Source organism: Podarcis raffonei, chromosome 13 (assembly GCF_027172205.1).
Source record: "Podarcis raffonei isolate rPodRaf1 chromosome 13, rPodRaf1.pri, whole genome shotgun sequence".
NCBI classification, from domain to species: domain Eukaryota; kingdom Metazoa; phylum Chordata; class Lepidosauria; order Squamata; family Lacertidae; genus Podarcis; species Podarcis raffonei.
In genome coordinates, this window is record NC_070614.1 from 27,920,879 (window position 1) to 27,940,984 (window position 20,106).

At 47.4% G+C, this 20,106-nt stretch overlaps 1 protein-coding gene across 2 annotated transcripts in view; it reads left to right on the forward strand.

Moving 5' to 3' along the window:
• The window catches only part of STAC2 (SH3 and cysteine rich domain 2), a 38,312-nt gene extending 19,479 nt beyond the window's left edge, over positions 1–18,833 (forward strand). The window contains exons 2-11 of one of the 2 annotated variants that reach the window (XM_053361730.1): positions 2,424–2,715; positions 4,669–4,766; positions 5,533–5,626; positions 6,294–6,409; positions 7,278–7,350; positions 8,140–8,201; positions 8,892–8,989; positions 10,638–10,689; positions 12,858–12,995; positions 17,498–18,833. In XM_053361730.1, coding sequence (XP_053217705.1) covers positions 2,424–2,715; positions 4,669–4,766; positions 5,533–5,626; positions 6,294–6,409; positions 7,278–7,350; positions 8,140–8,201; positions 8,892–8,989; positions 10,638–10,689; positions 12,858–12,995; positions 17,498–17,602 — 1,128 coding nt within the window. In that variant the 3' untranslated portion in view covers positions 17,603–18,833. The remainder of the gene's footprint in view (positions 1–2,423; positions 2,716–4,668; positions 4,767–5,532; positions 5,627–6,293; positions 6,410–7,277; positions 7,351–8,139; positions 8,202–8,891; positions 8,990–10,637; positions 10,690–12,857; positions 12,996–17,497) is intronic. The other variant, XM_053361731.1, reaches the window with a different exon arrangement.
• Positions 18,834–20,106: the final 1,273 nt, after the last annotated feature.

A 20,106-nucleotide genomic window follows, 5' to 3' on the forward strand; every position in this document is an offset into this window, starting at 1 on the left:
CGCACTGAAAAACGAGCGCTGGGCTTCCGGATTGGGCATGCCCTTTGCTCAACATGAGGTGGCAATATAACCAATATACCCTCTGTTACCTTTTTGCCAGCCCTGGACTCCAGCACAGCCATTAGCCAGCTGTTGTGTAACAGACTTAGCTGAGTCAACTTGCTGGCTGATCTGCCATTACTGGTTGGGAATAGATGATGAGAAAAAGCAGAGCGCATGGAGTGCGCCAGAGCCCAGACATTGCAGCATCTGTGTCGGAACTCTTGCCCACAGCAATAAGCAACGGGCTGTTGCTGCGATGAGCTGGCCTGTTCCTCCAGGCCCACAAACTGGCCCGAGTGTGCTTAATTGTTGTCTCTTGTCTGTGTCTTGCTTGCTTTATTATTGCCATGCCGAGGCAGGCAGGAAAAGCATACAAAATCCTCCTTGCAGCAAGTTAACAGCCTTCGCCTTTCCATGGTAAAGCCTTCCTTGCAGGAAGAAAAGCGGCGTAGGGAGAAGGATGGCTTTTAGGAGAGAGATGGCCTGCAGGGTTAAGTATCCGCCTCCTTCCTTGCCTTCGACTCCCCCTGCCCCTTCCTCCCCACAATCTAATTTGGAGACGTTCATAACGGGATATTTTTTGTAAATCCAGGACACGTGTCTCCTGGTTCTCATCTAGTTTGAACAGGGTTAAATTGATGAAACAAACCCCTGTGTTGCAAAGAGAACGTCAGCAATGTCTAGGCAACACGATGACCATGTACATACGCAATAGACAATCTTTTATAGAATTCCTTCAAACCATAACAAGTCCAAAATGAAATCTTTAGTCTCAAAGTCTCTGAAAATCTTTAAATGAAGCGAGGTATACCAGACTTTGTACGATGAAAGACAAGCTGTGAAGCTTTGTGTATTCAGCAAATATGATGTCCAACACTGAACAGTGATTCCAGATATTGACTACTGTTTCGTAGAATTATTCGTCAGCGTGGTGGGAAGATGTAGAATTGCTGCATTAAACCCATCTTATTTCGAATGAATGTATGTGAATGAAAAGATCAAATGACTACAATAATACATGAGCACTGTTCCACAGCATTTGATATTTTCATTCACATACATTTTATTCATGTTGGCACCTTTGTCACAATATAAGTCAAGGCATCCACAGTTCAAATGTCAGCCCAGCTATAAACCCACCGAGCGGCACTGAACACTTGCCTCTGAGCCTCAGTTTTGGGAAATATAATGGGCATTTGCTGGCAATTTTTGTTAGGCATATTATAAAGACTACAGAGCTAGGACCGCCTCTTTTCATATGAACCTACCTGGACCCTGAGATCATCTTCTGAGGCCCTTCTTAGTGTGCCTCCTCCTTGAGAGGTCCAGAGGGTGGCAACATGAGAACAGGGCCTTCTCTGCAGTAGCTCCCCATCTGTGGAATGCTCTCCCCAGAGAAGTTCGCCTGGCACCTTCATTTTACACCTTTAGGCACCAGGCAAAACCGTTCCTTTTTAACCAGGCCTTTGGTTGATCCGATTTACATCCTATGCCCTTTTAAAATGTGTTGGGGGGGGCTATTGGGTTGTTTTTGTTTTTATTAGGTATTTTGCCCCTTCCCACTTGAATTTCCTTCCCTCTGCCATATATGAAGCCTCATACATCTGCTGGCTTCAGACACCTTTTTCGCATGTGCTTTCCCTGACCTGCAAGATGAGATTAAAGGTAAAGGGACCCCTGACCATTAGGTCCAGTTGTGGCCGACTCTGGGGTTGTGGCGCTCATCTCACTTTGTTGGCCGAGGGAGCCACCGTACAGCTTCCGGGTCATGTGGCCAGCAGGACTAAGCCGCTTCTGCCGAACCAGAGCAGCGCACGGAAACACCGTTTACCTTCCTGCCGGAGCGGTACCTATTTATCTACTTGCACTTCATGCTTTCGAACTGCTAGGTGGGCAGGAGCAGGGACCGAGCAACGGGAGCTCACCCCGTCGTGGGGATTTGAACCGCTGACCTTCTGATCGGCAAGTCCTAGGCTCTATGGTTTAACCCACAGCGCCACCCGCGTCCCAATGCAAGATGAGATACTCCCCCTGTTATTACTGAAAGTTTGTTTTTATAATATACTTTTTTGTGTTTGTATCTGTTTCCATGGTGCTTTTGTCTCGTATTGGTACATACTGCTTAGAGAGCTTTTTGAGTATTAAGCAGGTTAGAAACGGCTTTTAAATCAATCAAAAAAACGAATATTTTACGCATTTTGAGCACTTCTCATAGTTGTTTCCCAACACGGTTGTTTGTTCTCAAGGCTTGGGAGGTCCAATAATGGCCTAGTGAAAGCTCTGCAAACTTTCTACTTGTGTGAAAAGTCTCTCTCCCCGCAAAACGTAGCTTTTCTTATTTTCTCCTCTTTTTCCCACCCTCTCTCCCACCTGCCCTTTAGCTGCAGCGTTTCAAGCGCTCCCTCTCTCTCAAAACCATCCTGCGGAGCAAGAGTGTCGAGAACTTCTTCCTGCGCTCCAACAGCGAGTTCAAGCTCCCCTCCGACGTGCTCCTCAGCCCCCCAGATTCCCTGCCGCCTCCGTCTCCGCCGCCGGCCCTCACGGAGGCAGAGCACTCTCCCAGAGCGACCCCCAGGGCTCTGGCCCCCCTCAAGCCCATTAAGACGCACAGCTTCCAAGAGTACATCTTCAAGAAGCACAACCCTTGCGAAATCTGCCACCAGCTTATTGTAGGTACGTATTTGAAGGCCTCTTGCTCTGGGGTCCTGACTCACGCTTTGCAGTTCTGGCTAATACATGTGCGTCTACACACACAGAGAGAGGTACCCTCGACTCTTGTCATCTTTCTCTTCTGCCCTTTACCACCGGCATCCGTGGCTGTCTTCAAATGTTGCATTACGGCTAGATGTGGAGATGACCTTTTCGGCCCTAGCTTTTGCATCCTTAATAAGCATTAGTTATTTGACGCTGGAAGATGCTGGCGCAAATGAGCCTCAGTGGCTGCCGGGTGCTAGCGTAACTCGTCTGTTTGTGAGCGGAGGCTTTTGCAGCTGGGATGCAGGCAGCGAAGGAGACATCCCAGATTCTGCAGCTGGCTGGCGAGAAGCTGCTAGAGGGGGAATTGGGGCAGGAGGGGCTCAGTGGTGGCCATGCCGTTTGCTTCCTGCATATTATATAGGTGCCTGCCGCCTCCTGCCAGTTCCTCGACATCTTTGTTCGTAAATGAGCAAGTATTTCAAAAAATGCCTCCAGTTCTCACAACGAAACTGACCTGGTTAACATCGAAGCATCTTATTGCAGGAGGAAGCGAAGTGTGGGAAACAGCTGCATCTCTCTGTACAATAGGTGGTGTTCTCTATCAGGCAGTGTTAGAATGAAGATAGAAAAGCTGTTCGCCTCATGGCTCCTGGGTTATGGGTGCAAAAATAGAAAGTCTAGTTGCCATTGAGTCCTTTTTTACAAGGGTGACTTGGCCTGCGGCCGGGGAAGTGGCACTTCGCTGTGCAGCAGTGATCCTACTTTGGAGTCGTGAGGGAACGCGTTTCTCCTCCTGTGCCTTCAGCACCAGCAGCAGCAGTTTTATTCTTGAGTCTTAATCGCTGTACATGGTAGCCAGACTTCTCAAAGCACTCGCATTCTGACAATCCCCAGTCGCAAAATGCGCCTGGCGCTTGGCTAATTGGGATCCTAGGAAGCCGCATTATACCGCCTCAGACCATTGGCCCATCTAAGCCCAGTTGTTTTGGCAACAGCTGACAGCAGCTCTCCAGGGTTTCTTCCAGGCCTGCCAGGGATTGAACTTGGGATCTTCTGCCTGCAGAACATGTGCTGCACCACTGAGCTATGCCCCTTCCTCCCTTTGTCTCCTTTCTTGTGGAAATGTTCTCTCCCCAGTTCATATTACACACACACACACACACACACACACACCACCTGCACAGGACCTTGTGAACATAAGAAGATCCCTGTTGGATCAGACCAAAGGACCATCTAGTCTAGCATCCCACAGGGACCACCCAGCTGCTTCTGGGAAACCCATGAGCAGAGCATGAGCGCAAAATCCCTCTCCCACTGTTCTCCCCCAGCAACTGGCATTCAGAGACATGGTGCCTCTGATCCTGAAGGTACAGTATATAGCCGTTGTGAGTCACGAGGACTTGTATCCGCTGATAACCACAGAATTGTACAAGGGACCTGGAGGGTCATCCAGCCCAAGTCCCTTACCCTCCATAAGGACCCAAAATGAAGTAAAGGACATGAGGCAGAAGTTGGTAACGCAGGTGAGCTGTGCACAAGCAAGCTGCCAGCTAGCTCTGCGGAAGCTCCTTTTATTGGCACAATATGCAAAACCAGATACATTTGGACTGTGACCTTTACACATCTTCCAATCCTGAGATCGTGGGGTGGGACAAGGTTATTTTGGCACCTGTTTCCACCAAGACATTTTCCCCTAGCACAATGTATGATGAAGCAGACAAAGGTCACAGACAGGGCACGGCAGACCACTAAGAGAGCAAAGGGTTAGATAGAGGGCAAGATGTTCAGACAGCTGTGGCTTTATCTGTGGGGGGGGGGAGTATGTTCCGCACCCCAAGGTCACGCGTGCAGACAGCTGAGGCTGCTCGCAGGCTGCCCAGTGATCATTCCTACACCAAAATATCTCTGTGCGTTTGTTTTGCCTCACAGGGAACTCCAAGCAAGGCCTCCGATGCAAGACCTGCAAAGCCAGCGTTCATTTGTGGTGTTCAGAAGAGGTTTCCCACCAGCAGTGTCCTGGCAAGACGGTAAGTGGCTTGCACGAGTCAGCACCCAATGGAAAGAGACAGAGAAAGCCACAGCTTCTGAGCTGCCTCGTCAGCCCCGCTGAAGGGAGAAGAAGCACTGCACTCCCTTTGTGACCTAACCCAGCAACCAAGACAAGGCACAAGGCCCCACACTGTGTGGCTTAGCAATTGCCACAAAAAGAAGGCAAGGCAAGGAAGCTTCGGTATCGCTTTGGCATTTGAATAATACAATTGTAGAGTTAGAAGGGACCTTGAGGATCACCTAGGACAACCCCCTTCAATGCAGGAATATGCAGCTGTCCCATACAGGGATCGAACCTGCACCATCTTCTGCCAACTGAGCTATCCACACAGCAACTGCAGATTTGCTGTCAACTTAGAGCCTGCTCCCATTTCTCAACTTCTCGTAGCTCTCATGCGCACTGAGGAGTTCACAGCAGCGAATAGCCTGCTTGGGCGAGTAGCCTACCACTGGAAGACTCCACAGACCAGCTTCTGGGAGCGGATAGTGCGAAACTGGGAAATCCCCATTTTCGACAGCTCATGTGCGGAGTTCTGTACAGCCCTTCATCTAGCCTTGCACTCTCTCTGTCTGAGCTGCTGGATGCTGGAAAAGTCATGTGGTTCGCAGGCTACTAATAGCCAATAGGGCAAAATGGTTCACTATCTGCCTTGCCTAACCCCCTCCGCTCATGGAAGGCAGAATGTGCCCACAGTCTGTATATTCACGGAATCCGCTCACATTCTTCCCACTTCTGCTCCTCAGCAGGCAACCTCTTTCCGACGCAATCTCAGCTCCCCGATGCTGGTGCATGAGCCGCAGCCCCCGCCAGCAGCCCCCAAGGAGTCTCCCCCTACAGGTAGGAGTGGACTGGTCCACAGAGGGCTGGTGGGAAATGGAAAACAAAAAGTCTGACAGCAGCTCAGCCTTTGGGAAAGACGGTCTTTTGGATTTGAGGCTTCCTAGATACACAACAGTAGGAAGAAGTTATGCTTCTGTTATTAGGTAGCTTCCAGAGGTGGGGACAGGGAAGGGAAGTCATTTGACTTTCAGGCTGTTGCGATTTATAGAGGCAGTAGGATGCTTTGGGATTCATGGAAGCCAACTCTACCCTTTTGTGGGTGCAACTTGGAAGTGAGGAGTGGATAAGTCTTGGTTGGTGGAGATCTTCTTGACCCGCTGTGTTGTTAAAATAAGTAAAATTGGGTCAAGCTGCTTTAGCTGAGCCTCAAATATTTTAAAGGTTGAGTCCTAGCCTTCCAATGTTGATATGATGCAGAGGACTTTTACCCCCCCCCCCCAAGATGAAACCACCATGAATTTGGGATTAGGGTGATCAGGACAGAGTGGGTCTATAGAAAGGTCTGAAACCTGCAGTTTTACAAATTCTGGTGTGTGAAAGAGAGGGTGGGAGCCGATAGATAAACTCAGAATAGTGGGGTAGACTGACTTGATATGAGGCAGCTGCCTTTGCCCCTGCCTCCTGCTTTGAGAATCCAGCTCTGAAGTGGTCTTCCCTTCACCAGCAGGCCCCAGTGGAAAGGTGGACCCCATTTACGAGACCCTGCGCTATGGCACGTCACTGGCCTACATGAATCGCTCCAGCTTCAGCAGCACCTCAGAGTCCCCCACCAGGAGCCTGGTATGGTCATGCCACGTGCAAAAGATGCATTTGGGTAGACAGGAGAGGTCACAGGTGAAGATTCCAGGGGTTGTGGGAATCCCACGTCTGAGATTCAGGGCATGGTTGTGGAAAGGATTGCAAGGGAAGGGTAGGAATGGTGCACCAGAAAGAGGAGGAGGAGCTAACACAAAACAGGTATAACTAGCAGTCCCTGATTGGCCCTTCAGGTGGAAGCCAATAAGAAATCAAGAAAGCAATGCACACAATTGTTTGTATCAAGCCAGAATCTAGAATCTTCAAACTTGTAGGGAAAACTCCAGTTCTCCTTTGTGACTTGGGTTTTAGTGGGGCCAGGAGTGAGGAGGAACAAGGAATGGAACAAAATTCATTTTGAATTATACCCCTCCCTCCCAATAATTCTTTTAAATACAATTTTATGGGAAATGTGTTATACTCCCCACACCACCCCGAACTCTCCTTTCTTCTTATGATGGAAGATGGCAACAGAATGGGGGTGGTTTTGCTCTGACCCTTTTATGATGGCCTGTGCTTCCCACTTGGGTTTCTAGGAAAGAATAGAAGTGGATTGCCCAGCTTAAAAGTCAACTGTGTTTTACAAGTCTAATTAATAACTGTGCTATTTAAAACAACAACAACAACAATATAATTCTTGCCTAATAGACACAATACGAAAAGCTTTTGTTTAGTTATCTGGGCATTTTCCACAGCTTGCAAGCCAAGGCTTCTAAATGGGGCAAACCATGCAAGTCACCTCAGTCACATGAACACAGAGGCGTAGGTCCTGCACCATTAAGGAACTGTTTCCTACTCAGTTCTGCTCCCTCATGTCCATGTGTGTTTGTGCGTGTGTGCATCTCTCTCCTAGAATGAGAAGGAAGAAGTGGCTGAGGACCCAGAAGGTGCTGGAAAGACAACAGAGGAAAGTCAGCCTGATGACGGTGAGTAGAGCCACCGTTTTTTGGTTAATGGGAATGATAGAGATAAGAATTCCCATCTCACTAGCCCTCACCAGAAGTTAACCCACACAAGTAGAGCTTAATGCATGGGGGGAAGCATCAGTTGCAAAAGGCTGCAGCAAAGCCAAAAGTTTCTGGTCTTTCTAACTCACGTGAAAAAAGAAACAAATGATGTGCTCGTGTCACTTTTTAAACATTGAAAAGTTGCCCTGTCAGTGCTGGTTCCACGGAAAATTCAATCCATATTGCGTTGGGAGATGGGGTGGGGAGAGTCATCTGTTGTGAATATTGCATGCATGCACTTAAAAGCCACTATAAAAAAATAAATAAATTACATTTTGTACCCCAAACAAAGCCCACATTAGAAAGAGTACAGGATCTTAGCTCTAATGCTAACTTTTGCTTTGCGGGTACCTAAATATAGCTTTGCCCAAATCTGGAATTTTAGAATTCTCAATTTCTCTGGGTAGCTCCCTGTTCTGCCGCAGGGGAGGAAGAAAGTGGTGAGAAAGAAAACCAGAAGTCAGGTCCTAAATGTGTGCCTAGCCGTTAATGGGAACCAATGTCACTTTGGATTGGTGGTGACCCCTCCCCCCTCCGAATCCTAGGTAGTCTCCAATGCCTGTAGCATAGCCTTGCGTGGGAGAGAGGAGTTATACATGGCAGCACCTCCTGCAGGTGATATAGAGAAAAGCCAATCTGTCTGGTACTAGTGCACACATTCCTTGGGAACTTGCAACGTCTGATATCCCACCTCTTGATTTGTTTCAGTTTTCTCAGCACCAGCAGAGGGTGAGGGAACTACGTCGGAAGAAAAGAGCCCAGGGCAACAGGTGAATTATGCCTTCATCCACATGTCATCAACATCCCTTCCTGCTACATCCTGCCACTTCCCTGCTATGTCCCTCCCACCCTGTGCCATTCCTTTTTGAAGCCCTAACCCAGCCCTGAAAATGGAAAATAGCGAAATCCTTCTTCCTCCGCATTGTGCTAAAGCACATTTGGCAAGACAGATGAAAAGCCGCTGCAGATATTGCATTGCACTTCCCTCACCTTGGCTGGGAAAGGTCTTGATTATTATTTTTTTAAAGTATTTTTAGCCTTTTCCAGTTTTGCGTATGCTAAAAAAGGCTAAAGTGCACCCACCCACAACAGAACCTGTCTTGCAAGGCACCTAAGGGTGTGCTCTTTTCCTGCCTCTAGTGAAAAATGTACAGGAATGATGTACAGTAACTTTGCTCCAGAATGGAGTCTGTTGTTTAAAATGGCACACAGCAACAGGGGCTGCCAACTGATCACAACCTTGTGAGCAGGTTCTACTTCTTAGAGCATGGAGAGAAGCAGGATTATACCTTCAGTTCATGCTGCTCTCCAAAGGTACAGGAGCAAAAAAATACTGTTTTTTTTTAAAAGTTGGCAGCCCTAGTTCAAAAAAATAATAATTAAAAAATGCCCTGGGTTAAAAGCCTGGGTTAAAATTTCCAAGCTCTGTTTCTCCTTACGGCTCTTTCTTCCTCCTACAGTCAACTCAAGGCTGTGCACGAAAGGAGGTCTCGCCCATGTACTCATATGTCGCTCTCTACAAGTTTTTGCCTCAGGAGATCAACGATTTACCCCTGAAGTAAGTCTTCCCCTTTGGCTTATCTTGAGAGCCCATTGGTTCAGGAGCTGGTGATTATTTGGATTGTGGGTCCCCTTGGCCAATGGAACTTGCATGCTGGCCTTTGGAAACACACCCACAATTTGTGGAGACACACCCACAATTTGGGAATAACAATAAGTACTGGCCAGTCTATTAACAGAGCAATCCTAGGTGGGGTGGCATCAAGGGAGAGGTGGAGCAGCAGAACCCTTGGCCCTCAGGTGTTTCTGAACTACAACTCCCATCACTCCTGGCCATTGGCCAGGCCTGCTGGGACTGATGGGAGTTGTAGTTCCGCAACAACTGGAGGGCCAAAGGTTCCCCATGCCTGCGCTATATGCCTCTGAAGCCCTATCCACCTGCGAGGGCAGAAGATGGAGGCAGATTTGGTTTTGTTTACTTCCCCCACTACACCAGTTCCAGGCCCCTCTAGGAATCGGCAGATCTCTGTAGCTAGTGGACTGAAAGTACCATTTTATATCCATTCTTCCTTTGCTGGGACTGGATACAAAAACATATGGGAAATACAGAAATGGCAAAATTTACCGGAAGAATAAGAAATCAAGAGAACAAACTGTTTATAAAAGAATGGAAATGGTTTATTGAATATTTACAGACAAATTGTAAACAGATAAAAACACCGGCAGGATTATTGTAATAACCTGCAGCTACATAACAGTATATATTGAAAGAAGATAAATGAGTAAGTTAAGTTAATTTGGATATGCAGAAGATATTAAAAATAAATTTAAGGAACCGTAGAAAGAGGGGGAAGGAAGCCAGTTTTTAAAATGTCAAAAAGACTGTAAAATCAGTGAGAAATGTATAAATATTTTTTTAAAAGAAAGAAAAAGAAAATGCCATTTTGGAGACTGCCCCCTTTTATTTGTTATATTTATTTATTCACCGCTCTTTTCGTAAAGGTGAGCTCAACGTGACTTGCAGAAACCAACCTTAAAAAATAAGACTGAAAACAACGTACAATGCTCACCAATAATATGTGTACAAGAGCAGATTGAACACCTGACTTAAAAAAAAGAGAGCAGAAAATTAAGATTTGGGCGGGGGGGGGGAGAACTTTTGGTGGTGGCTTTTCTGCAGCTTGGGCAAAGAAGTCCCATGAACACCACTGGTATTTCTATCTGCTGATGGAGGACAGCAGGAGGAAACCTACCACACATCAGTTGGTGCATTTGTTAGGATTGCCCTTTTAGGTGATGTGAGGGAAGTGCTTTGAGTGCTTAAGGGAAAGTCCTGTTTATAGGCTAAATATTATTATGGCAGTTGGTGAGGATGCCAGCTGCGGATGGGTGATGTATATTACCAGTAGCAGAGGTGGATTTTAGGGTAGGGTGACCAGTTCTGCCACTCTGGGTGCCAAGCTTGGGGGCTGCTGCAGGGAATCACAACTATGGACTGAGCAGAACAGAAGGTGAAAAGCAGTGGTGTGTGTGTGTGTGTTTAATTTTGGCCTTGCAGAGGGTGCCACCGAAGTCCTCCCCTGCCCATGGGCATCTTTTGGGCCCTAGGATGGCATCCCTTTAGCAGGGACCTTCTGTCATCTGCCACCACCTCCCCACTCCCAAGCTCATTGAGTTCAATCATGACTTTCTCTGTCTCTCCTCAGGCCTGGAGATCGAATCATGCTGATGGATGATTCCAATGAGGACTGGTGGAAGGTGAGCAGAACAGAAGCATCCCAGTTGTTTTCTCCAGTTTTACTGCGTAAACCACTCTGGGGCCTCTTGGGTGTAGAACCAGTGCGGCTTAGTGGTTAGGGCTCCGGACTACAACCTGGGAGACCAGGGTTCAAATCGCCACTCACTCATGAGGCCCAATCACTCACTCTCAGCCTAGCCTACCTCATGAGGTTTCTGGAAGGATAAAATGGAGACGGGGAGAAGTGTGTGGGCCGCGTTGAGTTCCTTGGAGGGAGGGAGAGGTATGAATACAATAAATAATAAAAAAGCAGGATATAAATATTCTCTCCATAAATAAAGGACATCCCTGAGAGGTAAAGGGAGAGGGCACAGAGATTCGAACCTGTACTTCCTATGTACAATTTTTAAAATAACCCCCCCCCCCATTCTTATCTATTTTGCTACCATGCCTTCTGCCCTTTTCTCCTTCAGGACCCTCTCAATCACAGTTGCAAATGTGCACATCTTGCTCTGTAGGTTCTGCTTTTTGTGGGTTCCTCTGTCTCTACCCACAAGCCCACAGTGTCCTTAACACACCTCCCTCCCTCCAATTTTTTGTCTCTCTCTCTCACGCACTTTATAGGCCCTCAGGGAAAGGCCTTGGCCTCTGAGGCAGCCAGACACACATCAGGTTCCTTGTCCCTGTTGCTATAGCAACATGGCAGGTTTCAAGAGCATGCTTCTTCACACTTCCAGAGCCTCCGGGCTGCCCATAAAGAGTCAGAAGATGGAGCCTTGCCCTCTGCTGCCCTGTCCACTCCGACTCTGCTGCTTTTCCTGTGCTTCTTCAGAAAGCCCCAGTGTGATACTGTGGAAATATCTAATTTTATCCATCTACTCTTGCTGTTTGATGCCACCTGAGGTTGGAAAGGCAAGAGTTCCTGCAGCGTTGAGAGCAAGCCTCTCTGAGCATATAGTCCATGCATAGGCAAACTCGGCCCTCCAGATGTTTTGGGACCACAACTCCCATGATCCCTAGCTAACAGTGGTCAGGGATGATGGGAATTGTAGTCCCAAAACATCTGGAGGGCCGAGTTTGCCTATGCATGATGTAGTATTTCTCTCGACCCCATAACCAGCTGACACATATCAGAAAAAAAGAGGTGAACCTTTCATGGCTTGAAGGGCAGACTATTACACCTCTTTCCTGCTCCCCCTGAATTTTCTAAAAATGGTTTTATTAACCAAGTATCAAATATTACAAATGACCATTTTAAAAAAGAAAGCGAAATGTAACTTAACTTTTTCTGCCTCTCAGAAATTGTCCATTGAGTAAGAGGGCAGAGAATTGCAAACAAACAAGCAAACACACTGCTGAACCTTGCAAATTTCCACCCACCTGCTGAGAAACTCTGGCAGACCCCACAGCCTTGCCCAATTGGACCCCTACTGAGAACACCACTATCAATCTGCCTAAATCAACCAACATTGCAATGAGAGTTGAATGAGAACATTACAATGACAATTTAAAGAGGAGAGGAGCATTAAACTGACAAGTTACGCTTTCATTCCTCGCCGAAGGCCTGGGGCAAAGAGGTGCTTCTTCAGCTGTAACTGAAATATGTATCGTGACTATGCAATATTGCTCCTTGGAAAGGAGGGAATTCATCAGCCTGGGAGCCACCATAGAGAAGGCCCTCTCATGCTCTGCCACCTTCTGGAGCTCAGAGAGCAGCGATGCTGCTAACGGGACCTCCCTGGCTGATTTCAGCAACGAAGCAGATCTATACAGGAGGAGATTCTCCTCTAGATATTTGGGGCTCAATGCATTTAGGGAGTTGTATGTAAGCATAAGCTCTTTGAACTGGGTTCAGAAGCAAATTGGCAGGCAGTGCAGATCACATAGGAGTGGGGCAAAACGAGTCTGACCGGTGTTGCTGCAATCTGCACCCATTGCAACAGCCCCACTGTCTTTCAGGGCATCTCCATGTAGAATGCACTTCAGTAGCCCAACCAGAATTTGGATCACAGGTTCAAAGCTCTCTCTCTCTCTCTCTCTCTCTCTCTCTCTCTCTCTCTCTCTCTCTCTGTAATTAGTGAACCTGCTGGAGCTGCAAATAGGCTCTCTTAGCCACGAAGGCCAAATGGGCCTTTAGAGGCAATGCTGGGTGGTATGTATAGCTCACTTTTTCTTTTTTGTATCCTAGGGGAAGATGGGTGACCGCGTGGGTTTCTTTCCAGCCAATTTTGTGCAGCGGGTCCGCCCAGGTGAAACAGTCTGGAGATGCTGCAAGACTTTCTATGGAAGTAAGGAACAGGGGCAGCTCAGCGTTAAGGAGAATCAGGTAGGAGCAAACATCCTATATGGGGTCTTCTTTGCCCATAAAGTATCTGTACATTATAGACATCTGAAAATCCCAAGTGTCCTTTTTATTTTTTAAAAAATCAAGTTTCTAGTCCTTGTAGTTTTGAAGAAAACTCTCGGGCAGGGATGGCCAACAGGTAGATCGTGATCTACTGGTAAATTGCAGGGTGCCTATGGTAGATCACGGTAGATCTTGGGACCCCTCCCACCCCCCCAAAAAGCAGCTTTGATCTCACCCAAACCCAAAAAGCTCAACAATTTTGACTTACTAAAAAAAGTTCAACAACCTTGGTCAATCCAGTAGATCACCGCCAGTTTTTTTTTATAGTGGGAGTAGATCACAGTCTCTTGGAAGTTGGACAAGCCTGCTCTAGGAGGATCACACGTTTGCATCCTGTGTTCTGCCTGGAGCTATGTGCGATGCTAAGCACATGACAGTAACTTGCCTCCATTGGGAGCTTTGTGGCCAATGTAAATAGCAATTTCAGAGGGGTGATATTGGTCAGAACTGCAGCAGGGCAGGAAGTGTTAAAACCCCTCTCCCTGTATGCCACAGCTCCAGTCTTGATCAGGCTCCCCAGTGACTGCTATTTGCAGTTTTTTAAAACAAAACAAAAATCACATGTAAGTTCGCAGAATTTTGGCATTCCAAGGCATAGCATCTCATACATAATTAACTACATATCTGCTAATGTGTTTTTTTCTCAAAGCCTAGTTCATATCACCAAATTGGCCTGTTTACATGGTCATCTATGCCCGCCCCTTCCTTTCTTTGCATACATGGGACTCAGACCCACAACCCTGAGAATATGAGTATCACGCTCTGCCAGACGGAGCTATCAAATGGGCTATAGAGGGGGGTTGTAGAGAAAGATTATGGTATGTGTGCTTTGACTCATATTACCGTATTTACTCGAATCTAATGCTCACCTTTTTTGGCCAATTACGTTGCGATAATTAAGGTGCCCATTAGATTCGATGACACATTACATTCGCCAGCAAATACTCTTTTTGGTTTCAAGGTTCTGAAAATTGAGGTGTGCATTAGATTCGATGGCACATTAGACTCGAGTAAATACAGTGAGTTGCCTTTTGGTTAACTGAGCAGGGATGGTGTCACTTTTCTCAGTTATTTGTCGCGTTGCATCTAACATTACAGAAACCAAATATTGCAAAAGCAATATGAAATGCTATCAATTTTAAAACAGGAGAGATTGTAATGATTCCAATCTGTGTGCCAGGAGTGAACTAACGTCACGGTTCTCTCCCGTCGGGTACGTCTGGAGCACTCAATCTCTCTTGCTGCTGGATCTCTGCCAAATTGCCTGCCCTTGGAGGAGACACACCCCCAAGCAGTCCCTCTAGCATACAGGGCACGAGCACCTCTGAGGGTTGGCGGTTCTTAAGCAGGAAGAACCAGCTGCACAAATGAAAGGTGAGGGACAACTGGCTTGCTAGCAGTACATGTGAAAAGGATCTAGGGGTCTTAGTGGACCACAAACTTAACATGAGTTAACAGTGTGATGTGGCAGCAAAAAAAAAAAAAAAGCTAACGCTCTTCTAGACTGCATCAATTACAGTCGTACTTTGGATCTCGAATGCCCTGGAACTCGGATGTTTTGGCTGCTGAATGCCACAAACCCAGAAGCAATTGTTCTGGTTTGCGAACATTCTTTTGGAACCTGAATGTCCGACGGGGCTTCTGTGGTTTCTGATTGGCTGCAGGAAGCTCCTGCTGCCAATCAGAAGCAGCGGCTTGGTTTCCAAACGTTTTGGAAGTCGAATGGGCTTCTGGAATGGATTCCGTTCGACTTCCAAGGTATGACTATATAATCATTCTTATTTGTTAAATATGTATATTGCCCTATACCCGCATGTCTCAGGGAGGTTCACAACATAAAACTGCAATATAGAAAGCACAAAATACATAACAAAAACAGCCCAATAATCCCCCCTCCACTTTCTAGAGGACTAGCTCAATGTTTTTGCAAATGCGAAAGTTCAATCTAAAATGCCACATTTCTGTCACTTGAAGGCGAGCTAGATGTCTCAAGCGGAGTCTAGTATGGATCCTATGTACGTTTTCCCCCCTGGCTATCAGTGCTCTCTTCTGAGTGTGAGCCATAAGAGGCACTTAGTCAGAGCCCAGCAACAGGAAAAGAGTTTGCCTCCTTCAACAACTACAGCTCCTTAGAACATGGGTAGGCAATCTAGGGCCCGGGGGCCGGATCTAGCCCAATCGCCTTCTAAATCTGGCTTGCGGACGGTCTGGGAACCAGCGTGTTTTTACATGAGTAGAATGTGTCCTTTTATTTAAAATGCATCTCTGGGTTATTTGTGGGGCATAGGAATTCGTTCATTCCCCCCCCCACACACACAATATAGTCCGGCCCCCCACAAGGTCTGAGGGACAGTGGGCTGGCCCCCTGCTGAAAAAGTTTGCTGACCCCTGCCTTAGAAGCAACCAGTCAGAAGGAGAGTTCCCTATTAAACCCCCTAGAAGAAGAAGAAGAAGAATGAGGAGGACGAGAGTTCAGACCCTGGAGGAGAAGGCGAGGAGCTCCAGAGAGTCCCTTGCATCTCCTCCTCCTATGGTTTGCCTCAGAATTTGCTGGGTCTCATTCATTTTGCTCCAAATGTGAAGCCACCTGCATCTTCCGCTTCTGAGATTTGCATGCTTTGCCTGAGGTGTGTATTAAGATGCACCAGAAGATGCTGTCTGCTGGCACTTGGCCCACTGAGACCGGCAGGATGGCATATCAAGCAGGCGGATTGAGTGGCTTAGAGTAGATCATTAGCAGGTCCTTGTTAGTTCAAGAGGGATGGGGACTTGGAATGCACAGGAGTGTTCAACTCAAATGTTACAGTGATAACCACTGGCGGTGTTGACTCCTGTGCGGATTGTATACGTGATCAACCAAGAACATAGTCATCACAATAGATGCGACAAGGTCTCTCGAGTCACACTACCGGGGACAAAGGGGTGGGGGGAACCTCTTCTATGTCATAAAGGGCCGCTGTAGAAATATCAATTCTATTTATTCCTATAAGGGAATATATGGATAGTGAATGCCTCAGCATAATCGCTGGCAGGATACAATCAGTTCACCATGTTCAACGTGTATATGAAGTCAATGAAGTGGGAAATTGCGTCCTTGTTGTTGTTCCTTTATCTGCACCGCTGCTGGATTGTGCAAGGATTTTTATGGTGCTGAGGGATAAAATTGGAGGCTTGTTTCATTTGTAAGGGAGAGAATCACAGAATCGTAGAGTGGGAAGGGACGCCCAAGTCCAGCCCCCTGCAATCTAAACTAAAGGAATCTAAACTAAAGCATCCATAACAGGTAACCATCCAACCTCTGCTTACAAACCTCCAAGGAAGGACAGTCCACCAGTTCCTGAGGGAGTCCGTTCCACCGTTGAACAGATCATATTGTCAGAAAGTTGTTTAGTCAGAATCTCCTTTCTAATAACATGAATCCGTTGAAATCTTCTGGTCTCCAGAGCAGAAGAAAACAAGCTTGCTCCATCTTCCATGTGACAGCCCGTGAGACATTTGAAGATGGCTGTCAGTCTCCTGTTACCCAGCTCCTTCAACCATTCCTCATAAGGCTTGGTTTCCAGACCCTTGATAATCTTGGTCGCCCTCCTCTCCAGCTTGTCAATATCCCCTGTTAAATTGTGGTGCCCCAAACTGGACACAGTACTCCAGGTGTGGTCTGACCAAGGCCGAATAGAGTGGTACTATTACACCCCTTGATCTGGACACTAAGCTTTTGTTGATGAAGCCTAGAATAACATTAGCTTTCTTTTGCTGCTGCAACATCACACTGTTGACTCATGTTAAGCTTGTGGTTTACTAAGACCCCAGATCCTTTTCACACGTACTGCTGTAAAACTATGTGTGCTCCATCTTCTATTTGTGCAACTGTTTCTTCCTGCCTAAGGGTAGAACCTTACATTTATCCTTATTGAAATTCATGTTGCTAGTTTGGGCCCAGTTCTCCGATCTGTTAAGGTCACCAAGAATCCTGATGCTGTCTTCTGCAGTGTTAGCTACCCTGCAGCACCCTACTTGCCCCTTTTCCCCAGGATGTTGAAGAACCATTTGTTAGCACTCATTGGGTTTGGCCAGTCAGCTACCTAACAGTTGCCTTGTCCAGGCCACATTTTACCAGCTTCTCCACTAGAATATCAAGGGGGAAATTTTCCGTCATAACTCAGGGAGCTGAATATTCACAATGCACACACTCCATATGTTGTAAGCCTTTTGCCTCCAGCTTTTCTTTGTAACCATTGAGACTAGAAACTTGCTTTCTTAAAGAAGAATACAACCCCCCCCCTGAGATTTTGAGGATGCCAGTTCCTGCCACCTAATAAATAAGTAAGGATTGACTTGGTTGTTGTTCCGGCTGCATTCTGCATTATAAAATCTTGACCTGTTTGCTCACGTTTCGTTCCGTCATCTTCTGTTCCTCCCAGATCTGTGTTGGTGTGGGGAAGTCCAAGGAGAACGAGGGTTTCATCAAGGTGACGAGTGGCAAAAAGCGAGGCCTGGTGCCTGCCGACGCACTCACAGAAATTTGAAGGCCGGATGAGCACGCGAAGCAAGGCCAAAGAGTAAAACAGAGAAGTCAGCAGCAGCAAGGCAGGAGCAGCCCTGCCTTACTCTCCAGCCCATCCCAACCCTGAGCACCTGGCTAATCACTATTTCATGGAATCTTCTAGATGGACTGAGGATATGGCTTTGGTTTGGACAGGGGAAGAGGACTGGGGGGAGGGACTGGCTTGAGCGCCAGGACCCGCGTGATCTCTCGCTTGCCCCCCAGCTGGGCTTGGACATGTGCTCAAGCCCGCTTTTGCTTTCCACCACCCCTTTCGAAGGTCGTTTCAGGCAGCTCTTATGGGTGCTGAGTGTGAGGGAGATTTCCACCGCTGTAATTCACGCCCCTTTTCCGCCCCCCCCCACTTTGCCTCTGGGTCACACTTCCACGGCAACAGACGCTGGTTGACATCAGCTCGCCTGGCCCAAGGGGGACTCTTTATATCTTGGCGTACCACTCCCTCCCGCTGCCCAAACCACTCCCTCATTCAGACATGCTCCCCAATAATTCTGTGTCGCATGCGCCCCCCCCCATGTGAAAAGGCCTTCTCTGGGCAGGGAGAGGCCGCCTGAGTGTGTTGTCGTCCGTCTGTCCCTGTACCAGTTTTAAAACCTTCAGGGCTGTCTGTATATTTATGTGTGTGTGTATATGTGTGTTGGGAGGTGGCTGTCGCTCAGGATTGGGGCAGCCCCCACCAAAAACGAAAAAAGAGGTGGGACAGTACCACGAGGCCTCTCGTTTGTCGTGTACTCAAAGTCTTCCCCGCAGAGCCTGAGCCACAGTGAGTTCCTGGAAACTGATAGTTACATGCGGAGTGGGTGGGTGGGTTCCTTGATGTGAGGTGCTGCCTTCGTTCCTGGCTCCCCGGCTAATCCTTGACCTCCATTTGTGCCCGCCCCCCCAGCATGTGGTGGCCTACCCCCACTGCATGACTGACAGCCGTGTGGACCATTTTCTCAGGGACCTTCCTCAGCTGGATGCATTTCTGACCTACACCGAGAATGTTGCGGCGTTGCTCATGTGAGGAGTTCAGAGACCCTGACCATCCCATCTTCCCTCACTTTTCCAGCATGCTTCCAGCTATTTGTCCTTTGTAAATGTACTTTTGTATATATATATATATAAAAGAACAACAAAAGAAAGAAAGATAAGATGACTTCAGTCCCAGCCATTGGAGAGAGTTATCAGTACAGCCTCATTGTCCAGCATCTGCAGTTTGACTCAGCTGGTATTTTTCCTCACTGGATGAAATGGTTGAGAAGGGGGCACGTTTGCCAAATCCCATGTTTCAGAGGCACAACATTTGCCTGTGTCAATGTCCACATGTGCCCTGCCCCGTTAAGATGCATTGTGTGCTACTGAGCCATTCATGCTCAGCACACAATACGCATAGAAGTCAGGGGTCTCTGATCTGCTAGCTGCATGCAAATAACCCAGTGTTCATGGTAAGTGCATGATGGGCATTGCATTTACAAAGAACATGGACACAGGGAAGCACTTTCGTCTGTGGCCCACACCATGTATGAATCAGGCCTGGCTGAGAGTTTCCCCTTTTTTAAAATGGCCTGAGCCTGATGGGAGCATAGCAATAGGTATTTCTTTGCTTCCAGGAAACCGAAACGCCGATCCTCATTGTGTTTGATCTAATCCATTAGCCTGGTCTATTGCATCCTCAATCTTCCCCATTTCAAAACTCATTCCAATCTGCAAAGTGGGAAATCAGGAACTGCGGTTGTAATCAGAATGCCGTTCTTAGTATTTCTGTAGCACTTTCAGAATGCAAAATGCTTTGAAATGGTCATACCTTGATTTGCCAGAAAGGAACCAGCATTGCAACCCATGGCAAAAGTGGTAGATGAGCCTGAGGCTTCCATGCTTAGGTCCAATACTCTAGCCAGTAGGATGGCACTGGCTCCATTAAAGAGAGAGAGAGATCGGGGAATTTTTGCTGGTGCACTGTTTATGTTGTTACATGCTTCTAGCTTGGTGGTCCTCCAGCAGGAACAGTTCATCATTTCCTCCTGTTGTCATACATTCCCTGCCACATACGCAGGTGGCGCTGTGGTCTAAACCACTGAGCCTCTTGGTCTTGCCAATTGGAAGGTCGGCAGTTCGAATCCGCATGATGGGGCGAGCTCCCACTGCTCTATCCCAGCTTCTGCCAACCTAGCAGTTCAAAAGCATGCCAGTGCAAGTAGATAAATAGTTACCGCTGTAGCAGGAACATAAAAGGTGTTTCCGTGCACTTTGGCTTCCGTCAAGGTGTTCCATTGCGCCAGAAGCTGTTTAGTCATGCTGGCCACATGACCCAGAAAGCTGTCTTTGGACAAACGCCGGCTCCCTTGGCCTGAAGCAAGATGAGCGCCGCACCCCATAGTTGCCTTTGACTGGACTTAACCGTCCAGGGGTCCTTTACTATTCTACTTTACATACACCAAAACATTGCCCTTTCAGAAGTCCAATACGACTTTCAGACATGTGTTTGAA